This window comes from Lutra lutra, chromosome 1 (genome assembly GCF_902655055.1).
Source record: "Lutra lutra chromosome 1, mLutLut1.2, whole genome shotgun sequence".
Classification (NCBI taxonomy): domain Eukaryota; kingdom Metazoa; phylum Chordata; class Mammalia; order Carnivora; family Mustelidae; genus Lutra; species Lutra lutra.
In genome coordinates this window covers 177876973-177904112 of record NC_062278.1, presented here as the reverse complement: position 1 = coordinate 177904112, position 27140 = coordinate 177876973, and the positions used below count along the sequence as shown (strand labels likewise).

At 39.9% G+C, this 27140-nt stretch overlaps 1 protein-coding gene across 1 annotated transcript in view; it reads right to left on the bottom strand.

The window, feature by feature from the left end:
- Positions 1-16299, bottom strand: part of IL5RA (interleukin 5 receptor subunit alpha) — a 37081-nt gene extending 20782 nt beyond the window's left edge. The window contains exons 1-8 of the mRNA XM_047710142.1: positions 16235-16299; positions 14809-14952; positions 10408-10492; positions 8458-8603; positions 7076-7214; positions 4001-4154; positions 3739-3926; positions 1569-1714 (exon numbers count right to left, since the gene is read on the bottom strand). Of these exons, the coding sequence (XP_047566098.1) occupies positions 1569-1714; positions 3739-3926; positions 4001-4154; positions 7076-7214; positions 8458-8603; positions 10408-10480 (846 nt within the window). The 5' untranslated portion in view covers positions 10481-10492; positions 14809-14952; positions 16235-16299. The remainder of the gene's footprint in view (positions 1-1568; positions 1715-3738; positions 3927-4000; positions 4155-7075; positions 7215-8457; positions 8604-10407; positions 10493-14808; positions 14953-16234) is intronic.
- Between the last annotated feature and the right edge of the window lie 10841 nt (positions 16300-27140).

The following is a 27140-nucleotide window of genomic DNA, read 5'->3' as shown; positions in this document are numbered from 1 at the left end:
AACACAGAAATTGAGAGGACAGCTTCAAAGCTGTTGTAGCGATTTGACATGGCCCCAACATCCAAGCCCATGCTTGCTGGGCTTCTCTCTGGGTATATTTGATTTTTCTAGCCTTTCCTTTTTACTGTATTTTACAAAAGAATAATTGGAAATTGAGTTAGAAGTCTAATGAAAAATTAGAAATTAGAATAGAATTTTTTTTTTTTTTAAAAGAAAGCCAGTCTTTCAGCATAGGTATTTTGGGAAGTGCTGGTTATAGAAGTGGGTCTCCTCTGCTCACCATGTATGTTTCTACTCCCCTTTTCTGATTTTGCCCAATTGGCCCTCAGTAGGGGGTAGCTTAGCCTACCCCCTGTGCCTGCTAAACTAGACCCCTTGATGGCAGAGACACTATCTTCCTTATCTTTATACTTCCCACACAGAAACCAATTTCTAAGTACTGGCTGAATCAAATTGGATGGAGTGGAATTTGCTTTGCCTACTATCAGTAAGAGGCCAGCAGTAATCCTTACTTCCCTACGCTTTGCCAATTTAGTGACTTTGGGCAAAGGGGCTTAATCTCTTGGCCTCACTTTCCTATGTAATGGGAATGAGGGTGACTTAATGGAGTTACTGGGAGGATGGAATAAATTAGCATAATAAGGCTTGACCCAGAGCTGATGCTTCCTCAACTCTGGCTTGCTTTTCAATTCTTTGTCCCTTCAACTTTTTGTTCCTTAGTGCTAACAAGTATATTTCAGTTGCAGTGAAAGACAGAAAACATAATATTTACCATCTTAACTCTGGCAGTGAGTACATTCACCTTGGTGTGCAACCATTTCCAGCACTCTTGGACCCTCTGATACTGAAACTCTACTCATGAAAAACAGCCCGCACAGCCCGCTCCTCCCAGCTCTTAGAAACCACCATTCTACTTTCCGTCTCTCTGCATTTGACTACCCTTGGTATCTCCTGTTAAGTGCGGTCCTATAATATTTGTCTTGTTGTGACTGGTTTATTTCACTTAACACGGTGTCCTCAAGGTTCATCCAGGTTGTAGTATGTGTCTGAATCCCCTTCCTTTTTAAGGTCGAACAATAGTGCATTGTACGGATAGACCACATTTTATTGATCCGTTCAAGTGGACACTCGAGTTGTTTCCTCCTTTTGGCTGCTGTGAATAATGCAGCTATGAACATGGTTGTGCAAATTTCTCTTTGAGATGCTGCTTACTGTTGTTTTGGATGTATACCAAGAAGTGAAATTGTTGGATCCCACAATCATTCTGTTTTTGATTTTTTGAGAAACCGCCATACTGTTTTCCATAGCAGCTGCAACATTTTATATTTGCACCAATAGTAGGGCTCATGAGTTGTTATCTGATCCTTATGTTATTTTGAACCCAAAGTATGTCCTTTCAACACAGAATGTCAGTAAAGTTTGGTTTATTTTTACAAAACTTGTGTAGATACAAGTTACCTTTGCCCTTGTTAGTTCTAAGTTATAACCACAGCTGTCACTGAATAGAATTTTTTAAATGTTTCTAAGAGAATGCTATCATTAGATATTGGAATAATCTGAAGAATTACCTGAAAATAATTTTTCCTTGCGTTGTAAATCTTCACTTCATATTCAAAGCAGTGAATTGGAAAGGGAGAAATGGGTTTCTCCCACTGAATAGAAAGATAGGTTCCTTCAATCTCTGCTGTGACATTCATGGGAGGATTAATTCGATCTAGGTTAGAGAATGAAAGGTCAGTGGTCTGGGCTGATAAATTCAATCCACTCATACTCATCAAGGCATTTCTAAGATGCAATCCTCTCAAGTACCTACCCTTGGGATTTAGCTGACTGATCTCCAAGCCCCAAGACCCCAGTGGCTCACTGATGACTCCTATGTTGTAGTGCTGAAGAGATTTCTACTGGAATCTTAAAGGATTCCTATTCCAAATGCCATTGAATGGTGGGGTCCCTTTCCCCTTCAGCTCACTGCAAGATCCACCTCACTATCCCTGTTTCTCCTGCAGGACCAGACTGGGTCAACCTCATCCTGGAGAGAAATTGCTCTGGAGCTTTCCCCTGAGCCCTGCCTCTGCTGAGCCAGGTGTGTGACCCTGGCTAGTAATTTCCTCATTCTAAGCTTCAGTTTTGTTTCATTTTGTTTTGTTTGCCTTCTTTCAAGTTTGTTTGGGGGATGGAGTGGGAAGTTTCAACTTTCTCTTGCATAAAAAGAATGGATTGCACCACATTTGTCTTAATTTACAACTCTACAGTTCTCTTCCCTGACTTACCACTTGATTATCTTGTAGTGATGTGGGTGGAAATCATTTCTAAGTAAGCGTTCTTCTCTTAGGTTATGTAACTTAGATCTCACAATTAATGAATCATAGAGGCAAGCTAAGAATGGGACCTGTTGGTTCCAGAGCCTGCCATTCCCTAAGCAGATAAAAATGTAATCAAGAATGTATTTCTTTTAGTAATATGAGGAATTTATCTCAAAGAAATGAAAATCATACAGGAAAAAGAATTCCTGTGGTCTGTGTCAGGTTGTGTCCATTTTCATATTAATATTGCTTCCTAGGTCCTCCTCAGCATTTTTTATTACCAGTTTTCAGGAAAGTGACATTTTTAGGTCATTTGAGAAATAGACTATTGAATAGAATTGCATAACCTCTTTAGTGAGATGGTTCTTTAAAAGAAGTTCTATTTCATTTGATAGAGATTTAGATAAATCCTGTCCCTTTAAATAATATTTTATATATTTATAATTATGTATAATTACCAGGCACTGTGCTAAGCACTGTATGGTTATTAACATACTTAATTCTCACAAAAACCTTGCAGGAAGTATTAATTTCTCCCCATTTCTTTCTAATGAGAAGACTGAGGCACAGAGGAATGACCAGCTTGTCTACAGTCCCTCAGCTAGTCAGCAGGGGAGACAGGATCCAAGCCCAGGCAGCCTGACTCCGCAGCCCATGCCAGTAAATATGCCACGATTGAAATCTTGAGCGTTAGTAATAAGAATGTGACAGGAAAGGCTCCTGACAAGTTTCATTAATACAAGTATCTAGGATGAAGGAGACTATTTCTATTTTGAGAACAGAGCAAATGAAACCTTAATACGGTTAGATCTGAGAATCACATGTTGAACAAGATATTTTCAGATCACCCACAGGAGATAGACCAGAATGGCAAAGGATCCTAAGAGGAAAGCATGAGGAATTGGGAGTGGGAAGGCTGGGGAAGAGAAATCTCAGGATAAGAAAGCTGGCTGTCTTTGGCTAGCTCTAAGACCATCTTGGGATGGAGATGAGAATTATTTGGAGGTGGTACCAGTCCATCATAGGACCAATGGGCAAAAACATCGAGTCAGAACTGAGAAAGGGCTGCTCCCTCCAGCAGTGAGTCACGTGTCTGGTTCAGTGATTCTCACGTGGTAGGGATTCTGTCCCTCATGGGACATTTAGAAATACGGAAACATTTTGTTGTCACAGCTTGTGGGGGAGGATGCTGGTCTAGTAGGTAGAGACCAAGGATGTTGCTCAAAATCCTGCAAGGCACAGGTCAGCTCCTGCGAGACAGGTACCCGACCAGGAATATCGGTGGTGCTGAGGTTGAGAAAGCTGGTCCCTGTGATTGTCAGGCAGGGGACAGATGGTCACTTAGTATTGGAAAATTAGTCAAACTAGGTGATCTTGAGAACTCCATCTAATGCTGGGATTTGGTTATCTCAGCTCTGAGTTGAGTCTACCTTACCAATTGCATGCAGAGCAAACAGCTGATCAAAAGGCTTGATTGTGGCACATTGGCTAGAGCCATTAGCATGCACCGCCAGCAAGTCACTCCCTCTGCTTCTGATAAAAGTCCTTGGAAACCAGCACGCGATGTTTCTCTTCAGTGTGTCTTTCCTGTACTCCCGGCATTCTTCGGTCGAGGAACCATACCTAAATGGCAACACTCATAAGTGGTTAAGACGAGAGGAAAAAATGCATTTGCATAAGTAAAAATAGGTACTCACCTATAGTAGAGGAAATATTGGGTATCCTTGGGGGCATCCTTGCCAACGAGCCAGGTACAGTAAAGAGAAACTTGGTATGGCCTTAATGGATTAGAGTTATTTAATGTGGTCGTTGTAGTACACGTTAAATTCACAATTGAGGTTCCAGGAGACCCTGGATAGTCAATAAGAGGGTCAAAAATAAGAATAAAACATTGCCACGACAGCTCTTAAATGTTGTCCTTTCTCTGAAACTGTAGTGATTGGGAACATCTTACCATGAAAAAAAGTAATCGTTACCACAAGTTTTATAGAAACCTACTGGCAAATGGCCAGATTACTAGGCGATGAAGCTAGGATTCCAAAACCTGAGTTTCTGGCATTAAACTTTCTGGCTACTTTGGGCTAAGGAGGTGTGCATGTGGGATTTCATATTTGTATGAAATTTTAAGAGCAGTGCAAGAGGTTGTCATTCAGGGCTTGGGGCCCAGGAACTTTGATATCCTAATGCCACACTTTTCATTTATTTATTTATTTATTTATTTGTTTGTTTGTTTGTTTGTTTGTTTGACAGAGATCACAAGTAGGCAGAGAGGCAGGCAGAGAGAGAGAGGGAGAAGCTGGCTCCCTGCTCAGCAGAGAGCCCGATGCAGGGCTCCATCTCAGGACCCTGAGATCATGACCTGAGCCGAAGGCAGAGGCTTAACCCACTGAACCCCCCAGGAATGCCTAATGCTACATTTTTCTATAATGAGCTGTGACACCTTGAAGCCCACTCTCCTGGACCTCAGCTTTTCCAGCTGTAAACAGGAGAGTTGGCAGAGAAAGGTCTCCAGCACTGCTTTCCGTCCGAGAAATATGTGATTCATTAGGTCGCACCCAAATGGGTCCTGAATAACAGAGATTGCTGCTCTGAGGGAAGTGGGTGCTGGCAGCACCAAAAAAATAACAATACTTCCTCCTGCACCTGGGGGGCTCAGTGGGTTAAGCATCTGTCTTTGGCTCAGGTTATGATCCCAGAGTCCTGGGATAGAACCCCACATCAGGCCCCCTGCTCAGTGGGGAGTCTGCTTCTCCCTCTCCCCACCCCTGCTCTTGCTCTCTCGCTGTCTCTGTTGCTATATCTGTCTGTCTCAAATAAATACCTAAAATATGTAAAAAACAAAAACAAAACATTCCCTTGGAGAGTCTATGCACACTAGTCTGCTGAAGTCAGCTTTACTGTGCAAAGATATTAAAGAATCATGCAATTTTTCACCAAACGCATTATGTTCACTTCACCCAGAATTTGTGAAGATTTGACTGGAAAGCCTTGTTTCCGTTTCATACCACATTGTCACCATGTTAACTAGGGCTCTCTTCTGAACACATGTGGTGAAACTGGCCTTGTGGATGCTCATAGGAGGGGAAAAACACTGCGCTGAGGGACAGGGAGGACCTCATCAAAGTGGGAGCCCTTCGATTGAGTCTCAAATGATAGAAGAGGTCTTTTTAGCTTAGTTTAAGTCAATTCTGTGATCATATTTATCACTGTCAGCCAGTGTAGTTCAAAGCAGAGAAGAAAACAGGCTCCTCTTGTCTGCAGAGAAGTTGGACAAAAGGGACACTAGCTACTTTGTGTTATTACCATGTACTGCCGGATAGGTTTTTTATGTATATTCAAATACGACAAAGGTACATAGACTTAATGTGTATGCCTTGTACTCAGTGTGCTATTGCACACCCAAATATAGTTTGGAGTCTCCTGTTATCTGTTTGTCTCCCACCTCTCTTCCAAGGAATTATTTGGTACGAATTCAGTTTGATTCAAGGGAGAGTTAATTTTTCATTCATGTCCCCATATGTTGGCATGCTCAGAGAATAATTAGAATTGCGGACATGTGATTCTGAGGTGGCCACACAGAGGTGTGTATTTGTGACCTTGTGTCTGTCTACCTTAGATTAGTCTCTGAACCTTGAATTGAGGCCATTGTGCATTGGCTGCTCCATGGTTTTGGCAGCATGTTCTCATGAGTGAACAGAAAGGTGTTCACAGTGCCGCTCTCCATCATCGCTACAACTCAGGGGTTGTGTAGCCATTGCATTTAGTGAGGTGACAAGATAATGGTTGGACGATTACCTGCGGGCCAGACGGGCCAAGACAGCTATTACTAGGAACACTCACATGACCTGGGACACAGTGATCCTTCTCTCTTTCCCGTATGTGTGTGTGTGTGTGTGGTTTTTCCAAGGGTTTAATCACAGGTATCACTGATTCTACATATCAGAAACCCCAGTTTTCCACAGAGGACAGTATAGACAGTGGCTGCTATCTATCCTCGTTCTTCATGGTGGGTTGTTCAGTGTTGTGGCTTCGGTGAACCATCAGAAGCTTCCTTCAGTTTGCTGTGACACATCCTAGAGTGCAGAGCGGCATAGACAGCACAGGGGGGATCGCTCCATCTGGAAGGTTGTATTGCTTGCTCTCCCGGCCCAGTAAAGCATGAGACACCGTCCCTGCTGCCCTCCCACCCCAAGGCTTATATCTAGAGGTGGCAGAGTATAAAGCTATTAATTTGTAAAAGATAGAGGCATATGTGCCAAATGAGTAACACAGCCCATGAATGGGTTTTGAGGAGGAAGAGCCTTCTTCGGTGTATAGGATGAAAAATGAAAGGGCTTTATAAAGGAGGTCCAATTTGATTTGGGCTTTGAGGTATGGGAAGGATTCAGAAAAGTAGGCAGAGGGGAATCCAAGAAAGCAAAGTCTCTGAGGGAAGAAAAAGCTGCTCCAGAAGAGGGGGTGCGGAGGCAGAGTCCACGTTAGAAATCTGTCTGAGAAAAGCAGAGGAATCGTGTTGGGTATGGTTGGAAAATGTCTTACAGCCCAATTATGAAAGACCTCATTGGCCGTGATTTTGCCAATGACCCTGTGACGTGGGAGCAGGGAAGTGAGACGTGCGAGCTGTGTGCAGGGGTGCACCAGATGGAATGGGGTGGGTTATGACTTAGGAGGAACTGCTGACTGACTGTGGAAAAGAAAAGCCAATTACTTTTCCAGCTTTGCCTGATCTGCAAAGTACGAATACAATGTGAGGCCGTTAGGCACCGTCTTACCCAGTGGGGCTTTAAGCTCCGCAGAAACCCAGCTGCTTGCGAGGAGGGAGTGGCCATCCCACGGAATGGTCTGCACACTGGCTGAAAAGCCTTGATGAAGAACGGTTACGCGTTTGCTTTCAGTGTTTCTGGTTTCATACTAAAAATAAACTCCACAAGTCATGATACAGAAAAGGGAAAGAGCATTAAAAGAGCTATTTTAATCTGATAGGCATTTTCTTCCACTCTTTAAATGGCACGTAAATAAAAGGCAATGAACTAGTTTGGATAGAAAAAAACTTAAGCACGTGATTTCACAGGTACATATCTGCTTATCCCCAAACTCATCAAGTTAGGTAAATACATACAGCTTTTTATACACCATTCATACCACAACAAAGTTGATTTTTAAAAAATGAACAAGTAAATAAATGACCCAATTCTAGCATTTGGGTGTTAAAAAAAAAAAAAACAGTACAATAATATATAATGATTTATCAGTGATAGATGAACACATTCCTATAAAAACAAACAAAATACTATGATTAGGGCTTACATTCACCTCAGCCATCTCTCTAGTCCCAGTCTCTTCCCCAGAGGGTACTTTCTAAGGGAAAATTCTCTAGAATTCCATATTGAAAGCAAAAACAGCTAATACTGGGGCACCTGGGTGGCATAGTTAGTTAAGCCTCTGCCTTTGGCTCAGGTCATCATCTCAGGGTCCTGGGATCAAGCCCCATGTCAGACTCCCTGCTTCACCTTCTCCCTCTGCTCCTCCTCTCCTGATTATGCTTTCGCTCTCTTGCTCTCTCTCTCTCTCAAATAAACAAAATCTTAAAAAAAAAAAAAGCTAATACTAATTGCATCTTCCTTCATCTTATTTTACTACACATGTCCTAAGTCTTGGGTGCTTTAACATAATCCCTTCTGTGGGATACGGCAAAGCCCTGTCTCTGAGATGTGTAGTGACTGGCCCAAGGTCGCCAAGGCAGGAAGTGGTGGACCCTGGATTTGAACTTTGCTTCTCTCTGTGCTTGCTTCGGCAGCACATATACTAAAAATTGGAATGAACTTTGCTTCTCTGGCTAGGCCTCCAGCCACTTCCCATTTTACTCCCCTGCTCTCTTCCCTATCTTCTTCTCTTTGCCTATTTTCAAGTATCAAATCTTGCTTTTCTTGGTTAAAGAATCGGGGAAAAGTTAGAAAGTTTGTGCTGCCGTGGAATGAGTAGCAACACGCATGGCAGTAGTTCACTGTCATTTCAACAGGCCCCCTACTCAACTCAGAGTCTAACAGAAAACCCTTGAGTCCACATTTTTGGCGGGGAGTTCGTTCGCTGGGGAAAAAGCAGTCAGTGTTAAAATGGACCCTGAATAAAGACGACTGTCAGAATAAATACTTACATCTTCTTCTTGCGGAGCATTTATTCTCACGTGATAGCCTAGCTCCACATTCTCTGGCTCTTGATCAGGATTTGGTTCCCAGCGCAAAAGAACTTGGGCTAGATCAATAACGTTGATGGTGAAATTGGTAGGTGGGAGAAGTAAAGCTGTTGGTGAAAAGGAGCCACGTGATCTTCGATTGTATGGAGGTAGCACTTTTAAATTTCCCAAGACCTTCAGGGTGTAGTATAGGATTTTATGAGTATTAGAATGTATAAGATGGAAATAATTTTGGAAAAACAGTTGCTTAAAACTGCTTTTAATTCATTATCTTTCTAACTTTGCCAGGTATTTCCCTGTAGCATATGCAGGTTTTTTTTTTTAAACTGAAATATGAATACTTTAATATATCATTTATTGTAAATATAGTCTTCAAGCTGAGGGCCATTATCTATAAATCAGCTGGAAAAACTTACTGGTTTGTGGCTAGAATTTGTTTTAATGACATGGAAGGAAATAGGATAGAAAATATCAGGGTGTATGACATATAATGACTATGTTTCATAAACCTCTTTTTTCTACTACATCAATATGTACTTCAATATTTGTATTTGCACTGGTTCTTGAAGTAAAATTAATTTATTTCTCATTATGATTCAAAGTCAAAACAATTTGTGAGCAAAACTACTTAGACCTTAATAGAAAAGAGGGTTTTTTCTTTGAACCACTGTTTTCAAAATAAAAACTTTCCTTTAAATTACAAAATCAATGCCTGCTCATTGTAGGAATTTTGGAAAGCTCAGGTGAGCAAAAAGAAAAAGAAAGAAAAATTATCTCTAATCCTGCAACGGAGAATAGTGTTAATATGTGATACATTCATTATTTTCTGTCCTTGGCATATGTTGCTACAACTTTTTAAATTGCTTCCTAAAACTAGGACAATATTGTACACACTATTAGGAAACTGAATTTTATTCACTTACTACTTGGTCGGATATTTCCATTGACCTTTAATTTTGAATAGCCTTGTACAACTCTGCATCCATACCTGTCACATATAAGGCTTGTAGGGCTTTGTCTATAAAACATTGTCCATTAGTAGCCACTGGCCATATATGGTTATTTAAATGTGAGTTAAACCAAATATTCCTTACCTTAGTTGCATGAGCCATATTTCAAGCACTCTGTGTCGCTTACGTGTAGTGTCTTCTCCATTACAGAATGAGGATATAGAATAGTGTCCTTATCATAGAAAGTTCTCTTAGACAACACTACATACAGACTGTGTGATAATTTTCTTTTTTTAGACTCTGTCCTTATACCAAATCCATAGATTAACAAGTTTCTGAACCAAAACATAGTGGAAGTTTTTTATTCTTTGGTTGTGAGGACTCGTAACCAGCCCCTTGCTTGCATGGGAAGCCATTCCACACATGGGCCCCAGCTCCATTCCACAGAGCCCATGCGCCCAAACTCTGAATATGGTTCCCCATTGTCATCAAATGTGCATTCCAGCCAACTTTGTTTTCTTCAAGTACTAGTGTGTTTAAAGAGTTTGGATTCTGATAAGAATAAATATTCTTCTTTTAACAATCCATACATAGTTTTCATATTGAGGGATTTTTTTAAGGGAAAAAAATAAGGCTATCATTTTTTGTTTTATATATATATATATATATATATATATATATATATATGTATACACATACATATATATATTTTTTTTTAAGATTTTATTTATTTATTTGAGAGAGAGAGAGACAGTGAGAGAAAACATGAGCGAGGAGAAGGTCAGAGAGAGAAGCAGACTCCCCGTGGAGCTGGGAGCCCGATGCGGGACTCGATCCTAGCACTCCGGGATCATGACCTGAGCCAAAGGCAATCGTCCAACCAACTGAGCCACCCAGGCGTCCCGTGTATATATATATTTTTTTTAAAGAAACACTGCTGAATTTAATAGGTGGTACCTACATTTTTTATCAGGAAGTGAGTCTGCTCTCAGTATCACCATAGCCCACAACAGAATCAGTAATGCAGATGCCATGATAATCCCATCCTACAGAAAACAGAAGGATGAAGATCCAAATCACCACCAGATGCCATTTTTAAGAGAAACTGGAAGATACGTTTTACTGTAAAATGTAGAACTTTTCCCATTTAACATTATGAACTATCTGTTATGTGCTAAAAATACAAATATGAACAAATCTTGGGTTTTGTCTTTAAAAAGTGGATCCATAGTCTGAAGGGCAGGATGAAATGTAAATGAATAATTGTAGTCCAGTTAAACACTGTTGCAATAAAGGTGTGAATGGGACACAGTAAGAACCAAGAGATTTTTGAATTGACTCCAGAAGGATTAACTAGAGTTCTTTTTATTTTTCCCCCTAAAGATTTATTTATGTATTTTAGGGGGGAAAAGAGAGAACAGGGGAGAGGGATAGAAAAAAAGGGAGAGAGAGTTCCATGCGGACTTGGGCACGGAGCCCAACAACGCAAGGCTCAATCTTATGACCCCAAGATCACAAGCTGACCAATCCCTCAACTGACTGAGCCACCCATGCGTCCCCTAACTAGAGCTCTTGTCACACAAAGGGGAAAGGCAGTCCTCGTGGAATCCACAGAAAGGGCAAAGCCGTAGAACAGAAATTAAGTGGGTGAGTTCGGGTACTGAGCAGGAGACCAGAGCAGATCTTTGAACAGTAAAAATTCTGGGAACTGTTAATCAGATAGCAAATTCTAATTTTAATTAACAAGTATTTAAATATGAGGCAACATGACAAGAAACTTTAAAACAATTTTAATGTGTGGAAGAGACACTTTGTATCACAAAACTTGGAATAAATTTATGACACTTTGAGCTTTGGAGAGGTTAAATATTTTGATGAATCCAAATAGGGCCAGGCCAAAAAAGGAATTAAAGGGGCGCCTGGGTGGCTCAGTGGGTTAAGCTGCTGCCTTCGGCTCAGGTCATGATCTCAGGGTCCTGGGATCGAGCCCCGCATCGGGCTCTCTGCTAGCTCGGGGAGCCTGCTTCCTCCTCTCTCTCTGCCTGCCTCTCTGCCTGCTTGTGATCTCTCTCTGTCAAATAAATAAATAAAATCTTTAAAAAAAAAAAAACACATAGTTACAGGCCTAAAGAAAATAAACACCGTCTTGCTACCTACTTGAAACAACTGGACAATGAAACAGACTCTAGAGTTGTAATGTTGTGATAAATCAATATGGCAGCCTGGAAAGTGTGGGTGTTAATGTCAGCATCCTGTAGGACATGATGTCAAAGAAGGGAGTGGATGCCTTGTTGGGAATTATCAATTAGAAATCTTGAGGGTTTCCTCTGGAGATACTGAAAGGCATTTTTCATATGGACTGGATTTTAAGGAACAAAGAATTTTAACAGCTTCCCAGTGTTGTGTGCTACCCTGGGTTTTACAAAGCAGTTCTTCCTTTCATTTCTCATGCCTCCTTTTATTCCGTGGGTGGCCCACATGGTTATTAGCCAATTGACAATGAAGAAAAAGAGTCTGCAAACTCAAATAATTTTCCAAAGATCAAACATCTAATAGATAATGGAATTTAGACGTAATCTTGGATCTTCCAACAGCAAAGCCTATGCTCTGTACTAATTTAAATGACTTCAAGTATTCAGTTTAAAAATTTATTTTAAAAAGGACACCTAGTTGGCTCAGTTGGAAGAGCATGTGACTCTTGGACTCAGGGTCATAAGTTTGAGTCCTACATTGGGTATAATGATTATGTAAAAATACAATATTTTTTAGAAAGTTTATTTAAAAGGACTGGTATTTGCAAATATAATGGTGGCAGAACCACAGAAGATGACTTTTGGCTAAATGGAGAAAAAAAATCTTTTTTTGTTAAATAAATATTTTATTTATTTATTTGACAGAGACATAGCGAGAGAGGGAACACAAGCAGGGGGAGTGGGAGAGGGAGAAGCAGGCTTCCTGCTGAGCAGGGAGCCCGATGCGGAGCTCCATCCCAGGACCCCAGGATCATGACATGAGCCGAAGGGAGACGCTTAAGGACTGAACCACCCAGGCGCCCGAATAAAGAAATTTTTAATTATTATTTTTGAGCTTACTATTTAATCAACTTATTACTTTACTTACTACTATCACTCTTAACTTTGTAACGAAATTAGTAAAATATCTCAATATAGAACAAACAGCAATGTCATACAAATCATTCAATTTTTTTCAAATAGAGAATTGCTAATCAGAATTGTGCTACTTTTGATAAAAATAATGTTCTCTTACTCTGATCTCACACTGTGTAGAAAGAGGACTTTAAAAATGGCAAGGACAATAAAAGGTATTTTAATACTTTAAAATTTTTCAACAAGTAAGAATTTTAAGGAGTTATAGGGAAGCATTAGTAATTTGTTGAGAAGCAAAGATACAAAAATAAAACTTAAAAAAAAAAAAACCTTTAACAAATAACAATAAAGACCGTTTCCTCTGCAAGGTAAGGTCACATCTTTGAAACGTCAGCATTTCCTGAAATGTTATATATGCACTAACTTTGCACTAATTGTCATTAAGAGGAATTCTAGGTCAGAAAAAAAGAAATGCAAGATTGATATTCCCTAGCGACCTGTACTGGCTGGCAAAGTAAATAGTACATTATGACCAAACATGTATTTGTTCTTTGCAGTTAAGTAATTGAAAGATGAAACTGTTGAGTGTCTAAGTGGGTAGATAACTGAATATTTTACATAACCAAGCACATTCCCCTAGAATTCATTACATATTCCAACATCGTAGCTGCTGAAAAATGGAATTACGTTTTGTATTCAATCACTCAAAATTTTTCCGATGATGATTATTATTATTTTGGGGGGCTATTAAACAGCCATACCCTTTTTTTTCTCATCTCATTGCGATATTTTCCATTCAAAAAGGTGACACAACAAAATTAGGTGTCCTACAGACAACACAAGACTCTCAAATAGAAGTCAAAATATTAGTGAGAATGGCAATTTTTTTGTGAGGCAGCTAAATTCCCCCCAAGACTGGGTATTACTGGAGCTTTGGCAGTTGACCCGGGTTTTCCGTAATCCTGTTCATTCTCTGTTCTGTTCCCTGAAAGCTCCTCCAGCCTTTGTCCGTGATCCATTATTATTTCTGGTCTCAGGCATAGCAATTACCACTGCTGGAAAAACAACCCAAATCTCTCCAGGCCATGTCTTTAATCCAAAGGCTTATTGTTAAATAGATGTCAGCTGGGCAACCTTTCACTGTAGAAATATAGAGCTACCTCTCTAACTTAAAAAAATATATATATCAAAATGGCAATATGATCAACTACTTATGGCTACCGATTAAAATCCACCAGAAAGCTATCAAGTTGTTAAAATAAATTCAAGTTAAGCAGAATGAAGCAAACTTGGACTTAATTACAATAATCACAAGTACAAACTCGGTCTTCTTAGAGATATCATAGGTTACTTGTTCCTGTGACATTTCACCGAGTCTACCTAAAATTCCTCGAGTGCCTTCTAAGAATCTGCCTTCTGATAAGTGTTCTATTGGAAATTTGGGAGAAAACAGGAGCACAACCTCTTGCACTACAGATGTTTGTAGAAAGTTGGGTAAAGTTTTGGCAATTGGCAATGGATTTCCCCAGTGTTCCTAAGAATTGGTCAAATTCTACAGAAGTTCAGACTTAAGAATATTTTCCCCTCTTTTTTTCTTCTCAACTTATTATTATTATTATTATTTTTTTTTGCCTGGGGCATTTGTTTTATAACCAAAGTTGTATATGCAACCCTGTTTTTAGAGCATTTTTGAGTCACTTGTGGTGACATCTAATTCCAAATTCAACCTCAGTGCACAGAAATTGAAAAGCAACAGAGAGGATTCATGCTCTGTTAGGCTCTTAAAAGTAAAGAGTTTACTTTTTTACTTCCTCTTTTTTTCCCTGTACAGTGTAATCAGCAATAAAACTCATCTCTTGAGTGATGAAAAATAAATAACCCAAGGTGTGCAATGCAAAGGACACATTTAACATTTAGGTATATTGCATTACTCCCCAAATGAAAACCCATGCAGTCTTCCTAAAAATATAAATGAGTGATAAGGACTGCATATAATGCACGCAGTTTTTTTCTTCTTATTCCTGGATTTTGGTCAATTTTTTGAAATAGTCATAAAATATAAGTCATGGGTTCCAATTGTTGCCCTATACATTCATAAACAATCTTTAGCCAAGGTAGGAATGGTGCTCCATTGGGAAAATGAAGGAAGAAGGACTTCGATGCTAATCTCCCAACAGTGGTTGAATATCTCCCAAGTAATCTCATGTGGTATGATTTGCCATCCCGCATCCGTGCTCCCCCACTCCTGGCCATACCTGCCTCTGGTGATCCTCTTGTTTCCAACAACCGTGCTCAATAGCAGAGGGCCAGGACTAGATCCATCCTGTCCGTGCGTTTGGCTGCAGACCCAGACCCTAGCACAGCATCAGGCCCAGGGCAGATGCTTAAAGTGCCTGGTCCTGTAAAGAATAGAGGCAAATTAATACTCTACCAAGTCAGTAGGCTAAAACCTAGCCTGGGGAAAAACAGATCAGAGCACAGGAGGCTGGGAGCATGTTAACAAGCCTGGTCCATTTCAGGGGCGGGGTGGGATGTGTGTGTGTGTGTGTGTGTGTGTGAGAGTGAGAGAGAGAGAGAGAGAGAGATACATTTGGTACCTTGCCTAAAAATTTCCCCCAGTAGCATTTCATGTAATGAAAACAAATGAGGTGATTTGATTTCCAAATCTTTCTTTCATTTTGAAAGGCAAACTTTTAACAAAAAGCTACACACATTAATATATTTTTCAGTAACTACAAAAGAGAACACAACCTTTCATGCAAAATAAAAATTGTACCAGGTAATGAAATTTTTGGCATGATAATCCGTTTAACTGAGTATTGAATACATTAATCAGTATGGCTATAAAAGCGGTCACTTTTCACTTGTTCATGAATGTTAGGCTCATGGGGTATTGAAGGATTTTTATTTTCCTTTTTTAAAAAAAAATTCAATCTATTTCTCCTGTATAAATAAAAATGTAAAAATATTATGTTGCTTTGGGTAAATAATTAACAAAACCAAGTGAGATATTTTAGCTATTTTTGTTTTAGATACTTCAAATTATTGTACATTTTGTATCAAGTCAAACAATCTTGAAAAAAAAAAAAAATCCCCGAATCCCCAAGAGAGACAAAAAGCAGAATGACTTCAGTTAGATACAATGTAATCATCTCCCTTTGCTGTTGTTCCTTAATGTGTAGCTTTCTTAATTAACTCTGAAATGTCCTCACAAAGATATTTCATTAACTGCTATACCCTGTTTTCTAACCTCAGGTATTTTCTGAGAAATCTTGGCAGAGTCTATATTTTCCTTTTAATCCCTAAAGTATCTGCAGCAGTGGAAAACCAGTCTCCCATATAAGGGTCAACAAAAACTGTGTCTTGTTAATATGACTCACCTGGCCACGGACTTAATCTCCTCAGTTACTTAGCTGAGTTATAAGGGCACAAGAATAGAGTGCCATTCCCAGAATCGATATGAGCTGCCTGATAGACGTTTTATAGCACCATTATTAGTTCTGCCCCTGCTAATAATAGTTACAAGGGGTTTTGTTTCCCCTTTTTCTTTAAAAATTCATTGTATTTTTAGAAATCATTATTTCCCCCTTTTCCTATCCTCCTTCCCCCCTTCCCCATGTACTGAAATTCTTAGGAGGTAGAGCACAGGGCGATCTTAGAGAAAAAAAGGCATTTGCTCACTTTTCGATGAATCAGCCTTGGATCCCCACTCAGTGAGAAGTGTGCCGGCCATGCCATCAGGAGCAGCTGCAAGGGCATTGAAAATGAATCTTCTTATCTCTGGGTGTACTTTTTGACTTAGAGGCGGTTCTTCTTCATTGTTTCATCATCACAGCTGTAATGGTTGCACACTCCCGGGCCGTTTGCTTTGCCATGGGGGTAAAACAGAGCTTCTCTGAGCACATTTCCAGGAGCCTTTGTAAGAGCAGTTATGGACCGAGCCTCAAGAGCAACCCCCGGAGGAATGAAGTGAAAGATCTCTCTTGTCTGGATAGCCACTATCTGATAACGGTCTCTTCTGCATTTTTATTCTCTTTCAAGAGGTTTGGCTCTCTGTTCAGGAGCTGAAAGTAACATTTACTCATGGGTGACAAGGTCAAGTGTTCTGTGGGTAGTCTCGAGCACTGCGTATCTGCGTTCTTCATAGGCTTCATTCAGCCAAGGGATGTGTTGTGCCTCTGTCACCCACACAGCGCTGGGCACATGGGAGGACAAGCAGAATAGTTCTGTCTGTGTGCGGCGCGATAGCAGCACTTCTTAGACCTAAGAGAATGTCTTAGGCTTTTTCTTCTTCGCTAGCAGGCCCTGCACTGCAATACTTGTGTGTGCCAGGGGCAGGGGGAGTTTCTGAGTGTGAGAAACTGCTGGCTAGCCGGGCTAGGAGCTCAGTGTAGCCCGGCTCATTCTATACAGATTGTGACAGATGGTGGCAGTTGGGTCAGTGCCACAGCCCAGGACCTTGTTCCCCCTGTCAACTCCCAGGTTCCAGCAGAATACCTCTGCTGTCCTCGGGATGCTCTAATTGAAGTAAACTGAGTTGCGTTTTTCCTTTGCTTTGTTCCATTTCTGTCTAGGAATTTTGAGGTGACTGACTAGCAAAGCTAATTTTTAAAAAATGGGGCCTAGGGTGTGGATGGATAAGAATAGCACTGATTAGGATGCCTGGGGTGGCTCAGTTGGTTAAGCGTCTGCCTTCTGCTCAGGTCATGATCCCTTGGTCCTGGGATGGAGCCTCTTATAGGCCGTGAGCTCAGCAAGGAGTCTGCTTCTCCCTCTCCCTCTGTGTACATTCTTTCTTTCTCTTTCTCAAATAAATAAATAAAATCTTTTTAAAAAGGGGGGGGGGGGGTGCCTGGGTGGCTAAGTGGGTTAAAGCCTCTGCCTTTGGCTCAGGTCATGATCTCAGGGTCCTGGGATCGAGCCCCGCATTGGGCTCTCTGCTCAGCAGGGAGCCTGCTTCCTCCTCTCTCTCTGCCTGCTTGTCTGCCTACTTGTGATCTCCATCTGTCAAATAAATAAATAAAATCTTAAAAAAAAAAAGAATAGCACTTACTGTACTGAGCCAGGTACCAGTTATTGCCTTTGTAAGGGGACCCCCGCTCTTAGCCCAAGGAGCTGAGTGGTGGCCAATGAGAAGCCAATGCAGGAGGAAGGGGGGGCAAGGGCCAGGAGGCAAGGAGGCAGTTGCCAGGTGAGATCAGTTCTACTTGCAAGACGAGGAACCATCCTGAATGAGACTTCCAGGAGGCTCAGTGTAGGTAATGTGTAAGAACAGTGAGTGGGGTTCTTAAGGTACCTGTTGTAGCAGTTGCCAAAATGAAACTGGTCAGTCATTATTGGATGACCTGAAAAAATGTGATTTTTCCCTGGAGAAGAGGGAAGTGGCAGAGAGACATCCATTTATTTGCTAAGAAGCACCCCGAAGAGTTAAAATAGAGATCAGCCTCTGACATACTCTAGGACGTCCCACACATCTAATGTCAGTTGTAGTGTACTTGTTACTATGGAAGCCCTAAAATAGGTATTAATTGTTGCAAGGGCCAGAATTTCTGGCCTGAGAGTCTGCTTTCATGTTCTATTTCTTATATTCAGTTACTCGAGAAGTAATTACTGAATGTGTCTGTGCACAGCACCAGGCACTGTTAAGGACATAGAATTAGATTTGGCTACTAGCCTGGATACCATCTTCTTGGATATCTGATCTTCTATCAACTATATCAATAATAACTTTAAAAATGCACTCACATTTTGTCTCCATGTCCTATTTCCATCGTAGCCTGAAGAAAAATGAGTGCTTTGTGTAGTTTACTTGGCAACAGTTTTCTTCTTTAGAATAAACTGTAAATGTCAAAATATAGTATAGTGGAACATGCTGGAAGAATCCCCCAAATTGTTGTGTTTTTTTTTTTTTAAAGTAGAGTCAAATTTGCCTGTATTCTTTTAGAAGAAAAGCAATCTGGGTTCAGCCAAATAGTATAGGTGAAAATATGAATAGAAGAACAGGAAGGAACTCAGGATTCGGTGGTCCCACCTTGGACTCTAGTTGTAGAAGTTTACTACAGGTGTCTATAAATAGGAATCCATTCCATGGAAATATGAAATGGAGACCAAGATTTATATGAGAGAAAAAGAGTGAAATTCATTATACCTTTACTTGTCATAGGAAAAATAATATGGGGACAGTTGGAGAAAGATAACTTTCAAAGGTTGAAATATGTAGATAATAGAGTTTATCAAGAACTTTTAATAATACGGGGTACTACGGAAAGATGCTAAGTAAAAACAACAGACCAAGTATACATATATAAATAGATTTTTTTTCATAATCTCATTTTTAATCAAAAGCCCAAACTGATCGGAGCAGTTATCTCTAAGTGGTAGGTTATTAGTTAGCTATTGCTGCAAACAACCACCCACAAACACCACAGTGGTAAACATTGATAAGCATGTGTCTGAGTTTTGACTAGACTCTGGCTAAATTTGGCTGGGTTCCAGATCAGAGTGGGGTCACGTGTATTCTATGCATCCGTCATTCTCTTGGAACCAATGGGTACCCAAGGTGGATTCTTTCTATGGTGATTGCAAGTGTTCAAGAGAGCAGGACCAACTGTGCAAGCCTATTTTAAGTATCTCCTTATGTCACATTCATTGACATCTCAAAAGTCAGGACAGATGACATGGCCACACCCAGAATCAAGGGCACCCAGCCCACAGTGTACTCCCCCACCATGATAAGGCCATGAGAAGGGTGTGAATGTGTAGAACTGCTAGAGGGCAGTGAAGAATTGGAACCAATGGCTCGTCTACTGCAGTGGGATTAACATATCCCTCAATTTTCTTCTTATGTTCCTATATGTATAAATATTTTATGCTGTATAAATGCAGGAAAAAATAAAGTACTAGAGACATACAGACTAATGGAATAGAACTAAGAGTTCAGAAATGAGCTCTCATGTTTATGATTGGATTCTTGACAAGGATGCCAAGGCAATTCAACGAAGAAAGAACTTTTTAGCAAATGGCATGTAAGTATGCGAAAGAATGATGTTCAACCCATAGCTCATACCACGTACAAAAATTAATTCCAAAGAAATCAAATACTTAAAAGTGAGAACTAAAACTCTAAAACTCATAGAAGAAAACATAGGCATGAATCTTAGTGACCTCACATTAGACAGTGGTTCCTTGAACATGATCCAAAAGCAGTGGAAGAAAAGGTAGGTCAGGCTTCAGTAGAATTAAAAGCTTTTTTTTTTTTTTTTTTTGAGATTTTATTCATCTCACTTGACAGACAGAGATCACAAGTAGGCAGAGAGGCAGGCAGAAAGAGGAGGAAGCAGGCTCCCCGCCGAGCAGAGAGCCTGATGCGGGGCTCGATCCCAGGACCCTGGGATCATGACCTGAGCTGAAAGCAGAGGCTTTAACCCACTGAGCCACCCGGGCACCCCAAATTAAAAGCTTTTGTGCTGCAAAGGATACCAGAAAGAAAGTGAAGATAATCCACTGAATGGAAGAAAATATTTACAAATTACATATCTGGTAAGGGACTTGTAACCAGGAAAAAAACAAGGAAATCTTACAACTCACCAATGAGGAGACAAATACCCCAATGAAAAATGGACAAAAATATTTGAATGGACGTGTCTCCAAAGTAGATGCCCCAGTAGGCAGCAGGTGCATAAAAATCTGCTCAACATCATCCACTGGAAAAATGCAGGTCAAAACTATGAGGAGATACCTCGTCACATCCACTAGGATGGTTAAAATTAAAAAGACAGCTAATAGTGTTGCTGAGGATGTGGAGAAATTAGAAACTTCATAGGTTCTGGGTGAAACCTGTTGGTTCCCACTGTTGGTGGGAATGTGAAATGGTACAGATGCTTTGGAAAACAGTCTGGCAGTTTCTCAGAAAGTTAAACATAGAATTACTATATGAATCAGCAGTTGCATTCCTAGGCAAATACCCAAAAGAATTGAAGATCTATATCTGCACAAAAGTCTGTATGCGAATGTTCATAGCAGTATTATTCATAATAGCCAAAAAGTGGAAATAACACAGTGCTTGTCAATCAATGATTTAAAAAAAAAAAAAACACCAAAAACGTGGTATATCCATGCAATGGACGGGGTGCCTGAGTGGCTCAGTCAGTTAAGTGTCTAACTCTTGGTTTCAGCTCAGGTGGTGATATCAGGGGGGAGTCTGCTTGAAGAATCTCTCTTTTCCTCTCTCACCAGTCCCCACCCTTGCTCACTCTTTCTCTCTCTCTCTCTCAAAAGGTAAAAATCAAAATAAAACAAATCCTTGAAAACCTGAAGTTAAGTGAAAGAAGCCAGTTCACAAAAGATCACATATTTTATGATTCTTCTTAGATGAAATGTCTAGAATAGGCAAATTCATTGAGGTAGAAGGTATATTAGTGATTGCATAGGTATGGGTGGGGAGTGTGGGCAAAATGAGAAGTGACTGCCAATGGTGATGGGGTTTCTTAGAGGGTAAAGAAAATATCCCTAATTGTGGTGATGATTGCCAACTTGGAGACTAGGCTAAAAATCATTGAGTTACATACTTCATAGAGGTGACTTTTATGATGTGAATACATCTCATTAAAACTGTGATTTATTTATATATTTTTGGAAGATGTCCTAACAGGATTTAAATAGAATCCTAGGTAATTATTAGAATAATTCCAGCATAAAATCAATGTGTAGGTTTACCACGTGTAGCTAAAATTAAGAACATATCTTGATTCAAAAAAGAATCCCAGTGGCTTAAGCATCTTGAGTTGTTAGTGACCAGTTCTTCTTTTTACTATTGCTTTTATTATTTTTTCACTTGTATCGAGGTAGAATTGACATATAACATTATCTAAGTTGGTGTACAACGTAATGATTTGTAGTAACTACATATTACAAAATAATTTTACAGGGACCAATTCTTTACATGCAAAGCCAGATACAGGAAATCAGCCAGAATGTAGAAACAAATGAACTATATAATTAAGCTTACTTTATTAAGGTAAATTAGTATTCTGTTTCAATCAAGAGATAACTTACCTCATGCCTGGGAGTGTCAGTTGCTTTATATACGTTATCATAGCACAGCCCTATAAGCTGATTTTGCAGATGAATAAACTGACACTCAGAGAATTTAGCCCATTTTGGTTGTGATACTCCCCACAGTCACATTGCCCACAATGACAACACTTCAGTTGTGTAATTGTCATGATTATTTTAAGAGAAACAGTGTAACAACTACTTAACAAGGACTAAGTCTCCTACTTAGTGGGGGACGGGGACGGGTGGTGGGGGAGATGCCTTTTGAGAAACTTCCAATTATTTCAGGTTAAGTCTGAACATCATTTCCAATGGGAAGACCTCTCTGACTCTACTCTTTCTCCCAAGTGAGTGTTCATTCTGCAGCTGAAACTATTTTATTTTTATCGCATTTTGAATATTATGTTTATATCTCTGTCTCCACCACTAGATGAGAGGGCAGGTCTTAATTTGATCTAGCCTGGTTTTGTCAGAATACATCAGAGTATTCAGTTTTAAGGAAAGAAGAGGGATTTTGTGTTGTTACAATAGGGAATTCCATATGTTTCTCTATTTGATGGTGGAAATGCAATGCAGAACATCGCAAGGAAGCTGGTTTAGACTCTTGGTTCCGATCTGAGGCTGCTGATAAGTCAGAATCTTGAAGGTGATTATTCTCAGTCTTTACCCTTGGGCCTCTGTTCTTTTAACTATTATTGAAGTCCCATCTTTTAAAATTAATGACCCAGTATGAAATTTCAGAACCGCTAAAATTGATTTGTCTATTTACTTACCTCTTTTAAATGTAAGATAAAATTGCATTTGTGTGTAAAATCCCCTAGCACCAATGAAAATTGCGATTCTACATTTTCTGAGAAATCTCTTTATTTGTCCTCTGGGAGATCTTAAACTTTAGTTGGCTTCTATTAAACTTTTATGAGAACAAAACGAGTGAATGACTTTTCTTTCAAAGAGGTACTTTTTGTTGTTTCGAAGAAAGAATACATTCTTGAAACAGAACATGTCTCTTAAACAAATTACTCAGTGTTGCTTACCCAAAAAAAGGGGGTGGAAGTGGGGGAAGGGTTTGAGGTTTAACCAGCCTCAACTCCCAAATTGCAGAATATTAAAATTAGGTCAAAATTATGTTTTTTATCTGACTTGTCCAAATATCACTTCAAATATCTTCCTCAAGGGGCTTAAAATGTTATTATAAATTCTTATGTTTATGAGAAGCATTCTTTTCCTTTCTCTGTTCTATTTCAAAATAGAGATGCTCCTTGGAGCAGTGATGTTTTAAGGACACGGATGCCATAGGTCCTGGAATTGGGTGCTGGCAGGTGGGGTGAGGAGCTCTGATCTCAGGGTGATCACTCTGCTGTTTAATGGTTTTTACCTCTGTTTAGCCATGTGTTTTTGCTTGAAATCAGTCCCTCTGCCTAAAACCAGAACTAGAAAGAAATGGAGAAAGTATACAGCACTAAGGTCGACACAGTTAATGCCCCAAGTTGATCAATCAGTTGTTTTGTGACATGATAATCATTGGTGTTCCCATGTCTTCCTATCCCCCTAACCATGAAAGCACACACTTGAAGGTTGCAGTAGGCTGAATAGTGCCCCCCAAAGATATCCATCTCCTAATTCCTGGAGCTTGCAAACATATCACCTTACATTGCTGATGTGATTAAGGTGAGACTCTTTCAATGGGGAGGTTATCCTGGATTATCCCGGGAGCTCCGTGTAATCATTTAAGGTCCATATAAAGAGGTAGCAGGGAGGTCAGAAAGGAAAGAGGTTATATTGCCGGCTTTGAAGATGGAGGGATGGAAGCTCTCTCTTGAGGCTGGAAAGGACCACAAACAAAACAAACAGAGATTCTCCCCAAGTGCCTCTAGAGGGAATGCAGCCCCGTGGACCCATCTGAGACTTGTGACCTCCAGAACCGGTAGGCAATAAGTTCATGTGCGAGGTCCTTCTACCCATTTTCCATGCTGCAGCCAGACTAGTCACATGAAAACACAGTAGGTTTATGAAAACGCCTGCTTAAAAAACCTTCAGTGCCTTCGTATTACCACGAAAATGACGTTCAAGGGGCACCCTGTGGAGTGCCCAGCACTGCATAGTCTGGTCCTGCCTGCTTTTCCGGATTCATCAGCGTTCACTAGTGATTCTGAGTCAGACTGTCTGAGTTGAATTCTGCTTGTGCTCCTCACTACCTATATGACGTTAGACAAATTAACCTCTTTGTGCTTATGTTTTCTCATTGGAAAATACCTTATTGCTTGTTCCTGAGGATTAATAAAAATACAGTGCTTGGCCCTGTTCTAAGCATACTATAAATGACTATGTAGCCTTATCATTCCTGTGAGCATTCACACATGTGACTGACACATAGTAGACACTAAACAAACATTGGATGGATGTCTGGATGGAAGCAGCATTGCAGTCACAACTGTTTGACATACTCTGTTACTTCTCTCTGATTTGCAGAGATGATTCAGTTTTAAAGGAACACAAGCAAAACTCAGATAAACAGAGACAACTGAACATTTTGGAGCCACATTTTGGCTACTAAGTATATAAACTTGAGTAAAAAAATCTGATTCACTCAAGAAAGTTGAAAGGCATCCACTCCTAAGGGAATCTTCAGCCAGCACTGAAGTGCAGGCCAACCATGTGATAACTAACCAGCACTGATAGCTAAGAGCGGGTTTGTATTTACAGCAAATAATGCTAAGCTGTTTTTAATCTCATTTTCTTTACTTTTTAATAACATGTTATCTTCTAACTGTGGAATAATACTCCTGGCAGTAGTGTTTCTGTAATATAATGGAAACTGGCCCTACTCTACCAGTCCTCTCTATTCGCATTTACTTGGGGGTAGACGAGAATACTTCCTGTAGTTCTGTGTAATAAATGTCAGTTCCTTTGCAGGTAAAATTGTATTTCCCTCAGGCTGGGTCTGCACTAAGAGGTAATAATAAACCTCTAGGGTGCAGCAGAGAGGACTTTTGCTTTGATTTGGTTGTCCTCACCATTATCCTGGGGCGGTGGCGGATGGGGGGTGGGGGGACTGGTATGAGTGGTATTCTGTCTACAGACTTCTGCTTTAGTTTAATGGCCTCCAAGTTCTTCATTCTACCTTCCTATGGAAATACTTTAATAGTTAAATTTATTTGAATAAGCATTTCTTGAGAGCCTTTTTAAATATATATTTTTAAACATTCATGTTCTGGGACGCCTGGGTGGCTCAGTTGGTTAAGCAGCTGCCTTCGGCTCAGGTTATGATCCCAGGGTCCTGGGATCGAGTCCCACATTGGGCTCCTTGCTCAGCAGGGAGCCTGCTTCTCCCTCTGCCTCTGCCTGCCTCTCTGTCTGCCTGTGCTCACTCTCTCTGACAAATAAATAAATAAAATCTTTAAAAAAACAAACAAACAAACATTCATGTTCTAGTTTTTGGCTAAGATATGGAAAGAAAATATTTGGTCAGGTTTTTTTCAGGTATAATTTACATAAAGGAAAATTTACCCTTTTTAGTGTCCTGTTCATATGTTTTGACAGACACACAGTCATGCGCTCAGCACCACCATCAGGATATAGAACCATCCCATCCCCCTCAAAGTTCACTTCTGCCACTTTGTAGTGAGCCCCTCTGGCCATCTGTAGTTCCCAGTGGCAACTGGGCTGTTTTCTGTCTCTATACTGTTGCCTTTTCCACGAGTCATAAGAATAGAATCCTTATGTAGCCCCGAGTCTGGTTTTCTTTATTTTAGATTTGATACATATCAGGAGTTAACTCTTTTGTATTGCTAAGTGATATTCCTTTGTATGGATATACTACAGTTTACTTATCCATCCATCTGTTGAAGGAAATTTGGCTTTTTTCCAAGTTTGGATAATTATCAGTAAGGTTACTAATACCATTCGCATATATATATATTTTTTTTTTTAAAGTGGGCTCCATGCTGTGGGCTCATAGGACTTAAACTAATGGCCCTGAGATCGAGACCTGAGCTGAGATCAAGAGTTAGACACTTAACTGACTAAGGCACCCGGGGGCCCCACATGCATTTGTTAATGGAACATAAGCTTTCTTTTCTCTCAGTTAAATATCAAGCAGTAGGATTGCTGGGTTGTACATTAAGATTAGATATAACTTTCTTAGAAACTGCCCAACTGTTTTCCAAAGTGATTGCAGCAGTTTGTATTCTTATCAACAGTGTATGAGTTCCGTTTGGTCCACATTTTCCGAAGCACTTGACATTACCAGGTTTTTGATTGAAACATTCTAATAGGTATGTAATGGCATCTCATTGTGGTTTCAATTTGTATTTCCCTAATAACTGATGATGTTGCCTGTCTTTACATGACTGGTTGCTAACCATGTAGCTTCTTCTATATTATAATCTGTATCTCTATACTTTAAGCTCTTATTAAAAGTAAAACTTACAGGGCACCTGGGCGGCTCAGTGCCTTTGGCTCAGGTCATGATCTCAGGGTCCTAGGATCGAGTCCTGCATCGGGCTCTCTGCTCAGCAGGGAGCCTTCTTCCCCCTGTCTCTCTGCCTGGCTCTCTGCCTACTTGTGATATCTCTCTGTCAAAGAAATAAATAATAATAATAAAAAAAAAAAGTAAAACTTACTGGGGCACCTGGGTGGCTCACACAATTAAGTGTCTTCCTTCTGCTCAGGTCATGATACCAGAGTCCTGGGATGGAGCCTGCATCTGGCTCCCTGCTCAGTGGGGAGTCTGCTTCTCCCTCTCCTGCTCTCTCTGCTTGTGCTTCCCCTTGCTCACTCACACGCACTCTCTCTCTGTCAAATAAACAAAATCCTTAAAAAAATTAAAACTTATTTATATTTGTTGCCACTGAATAAAAATAAATTTGTTTTTAAATTATTAAACTTGAATCCTAAGACCTTGCTAGATCCACTTATTCTAGTAGTTTCGTCGATTCTTACGCAGTTATGGCATTTGAAAAGACAATGTCGCTTCTTTCCTGATTATTTTTTTCTCATGTTAATGGTTATGAACTATGGTAAATATTGAAAAGAAATTGTGAAACTGGACATCTTTGGCCTGCTATCAGGGAAAATATAGTCAGTATTTTACCATTAACTATGATGGTAGCTGTACATTTTTCATAAATGCTCTTCACCAGATTAAGGAAGTCTCCTAATCTTAGTTTTCTGAGAGTTATCATCATTAATAAGTGTGATCTTTAAATGCCTTTTCTGTACCTATTGGGATGCTCATACAGTTTTCTTTTTTAGTCTGCTAATATGGTGAATAACAATGACTGGTTTTCAAATGTTAAACCTATCTCGAATTCCTGGGATAAATGACACTTGATCAAAATCCAGTTTGCTGGATTCAGTTTGCTAATATTTCATTAAGTATATGTGTTTCTAGGTTCATGTGGATATTGATGTATAAATTCTTTTTTGGTTATATCTATTTCAGGTTTGTTATCAGTGTCATGCTGGCCCTAAATAAGAGGATAAATGTTTTCCCTTCTATTTTCTGAACAAAAATTTCGCAAGATTGGTGTTA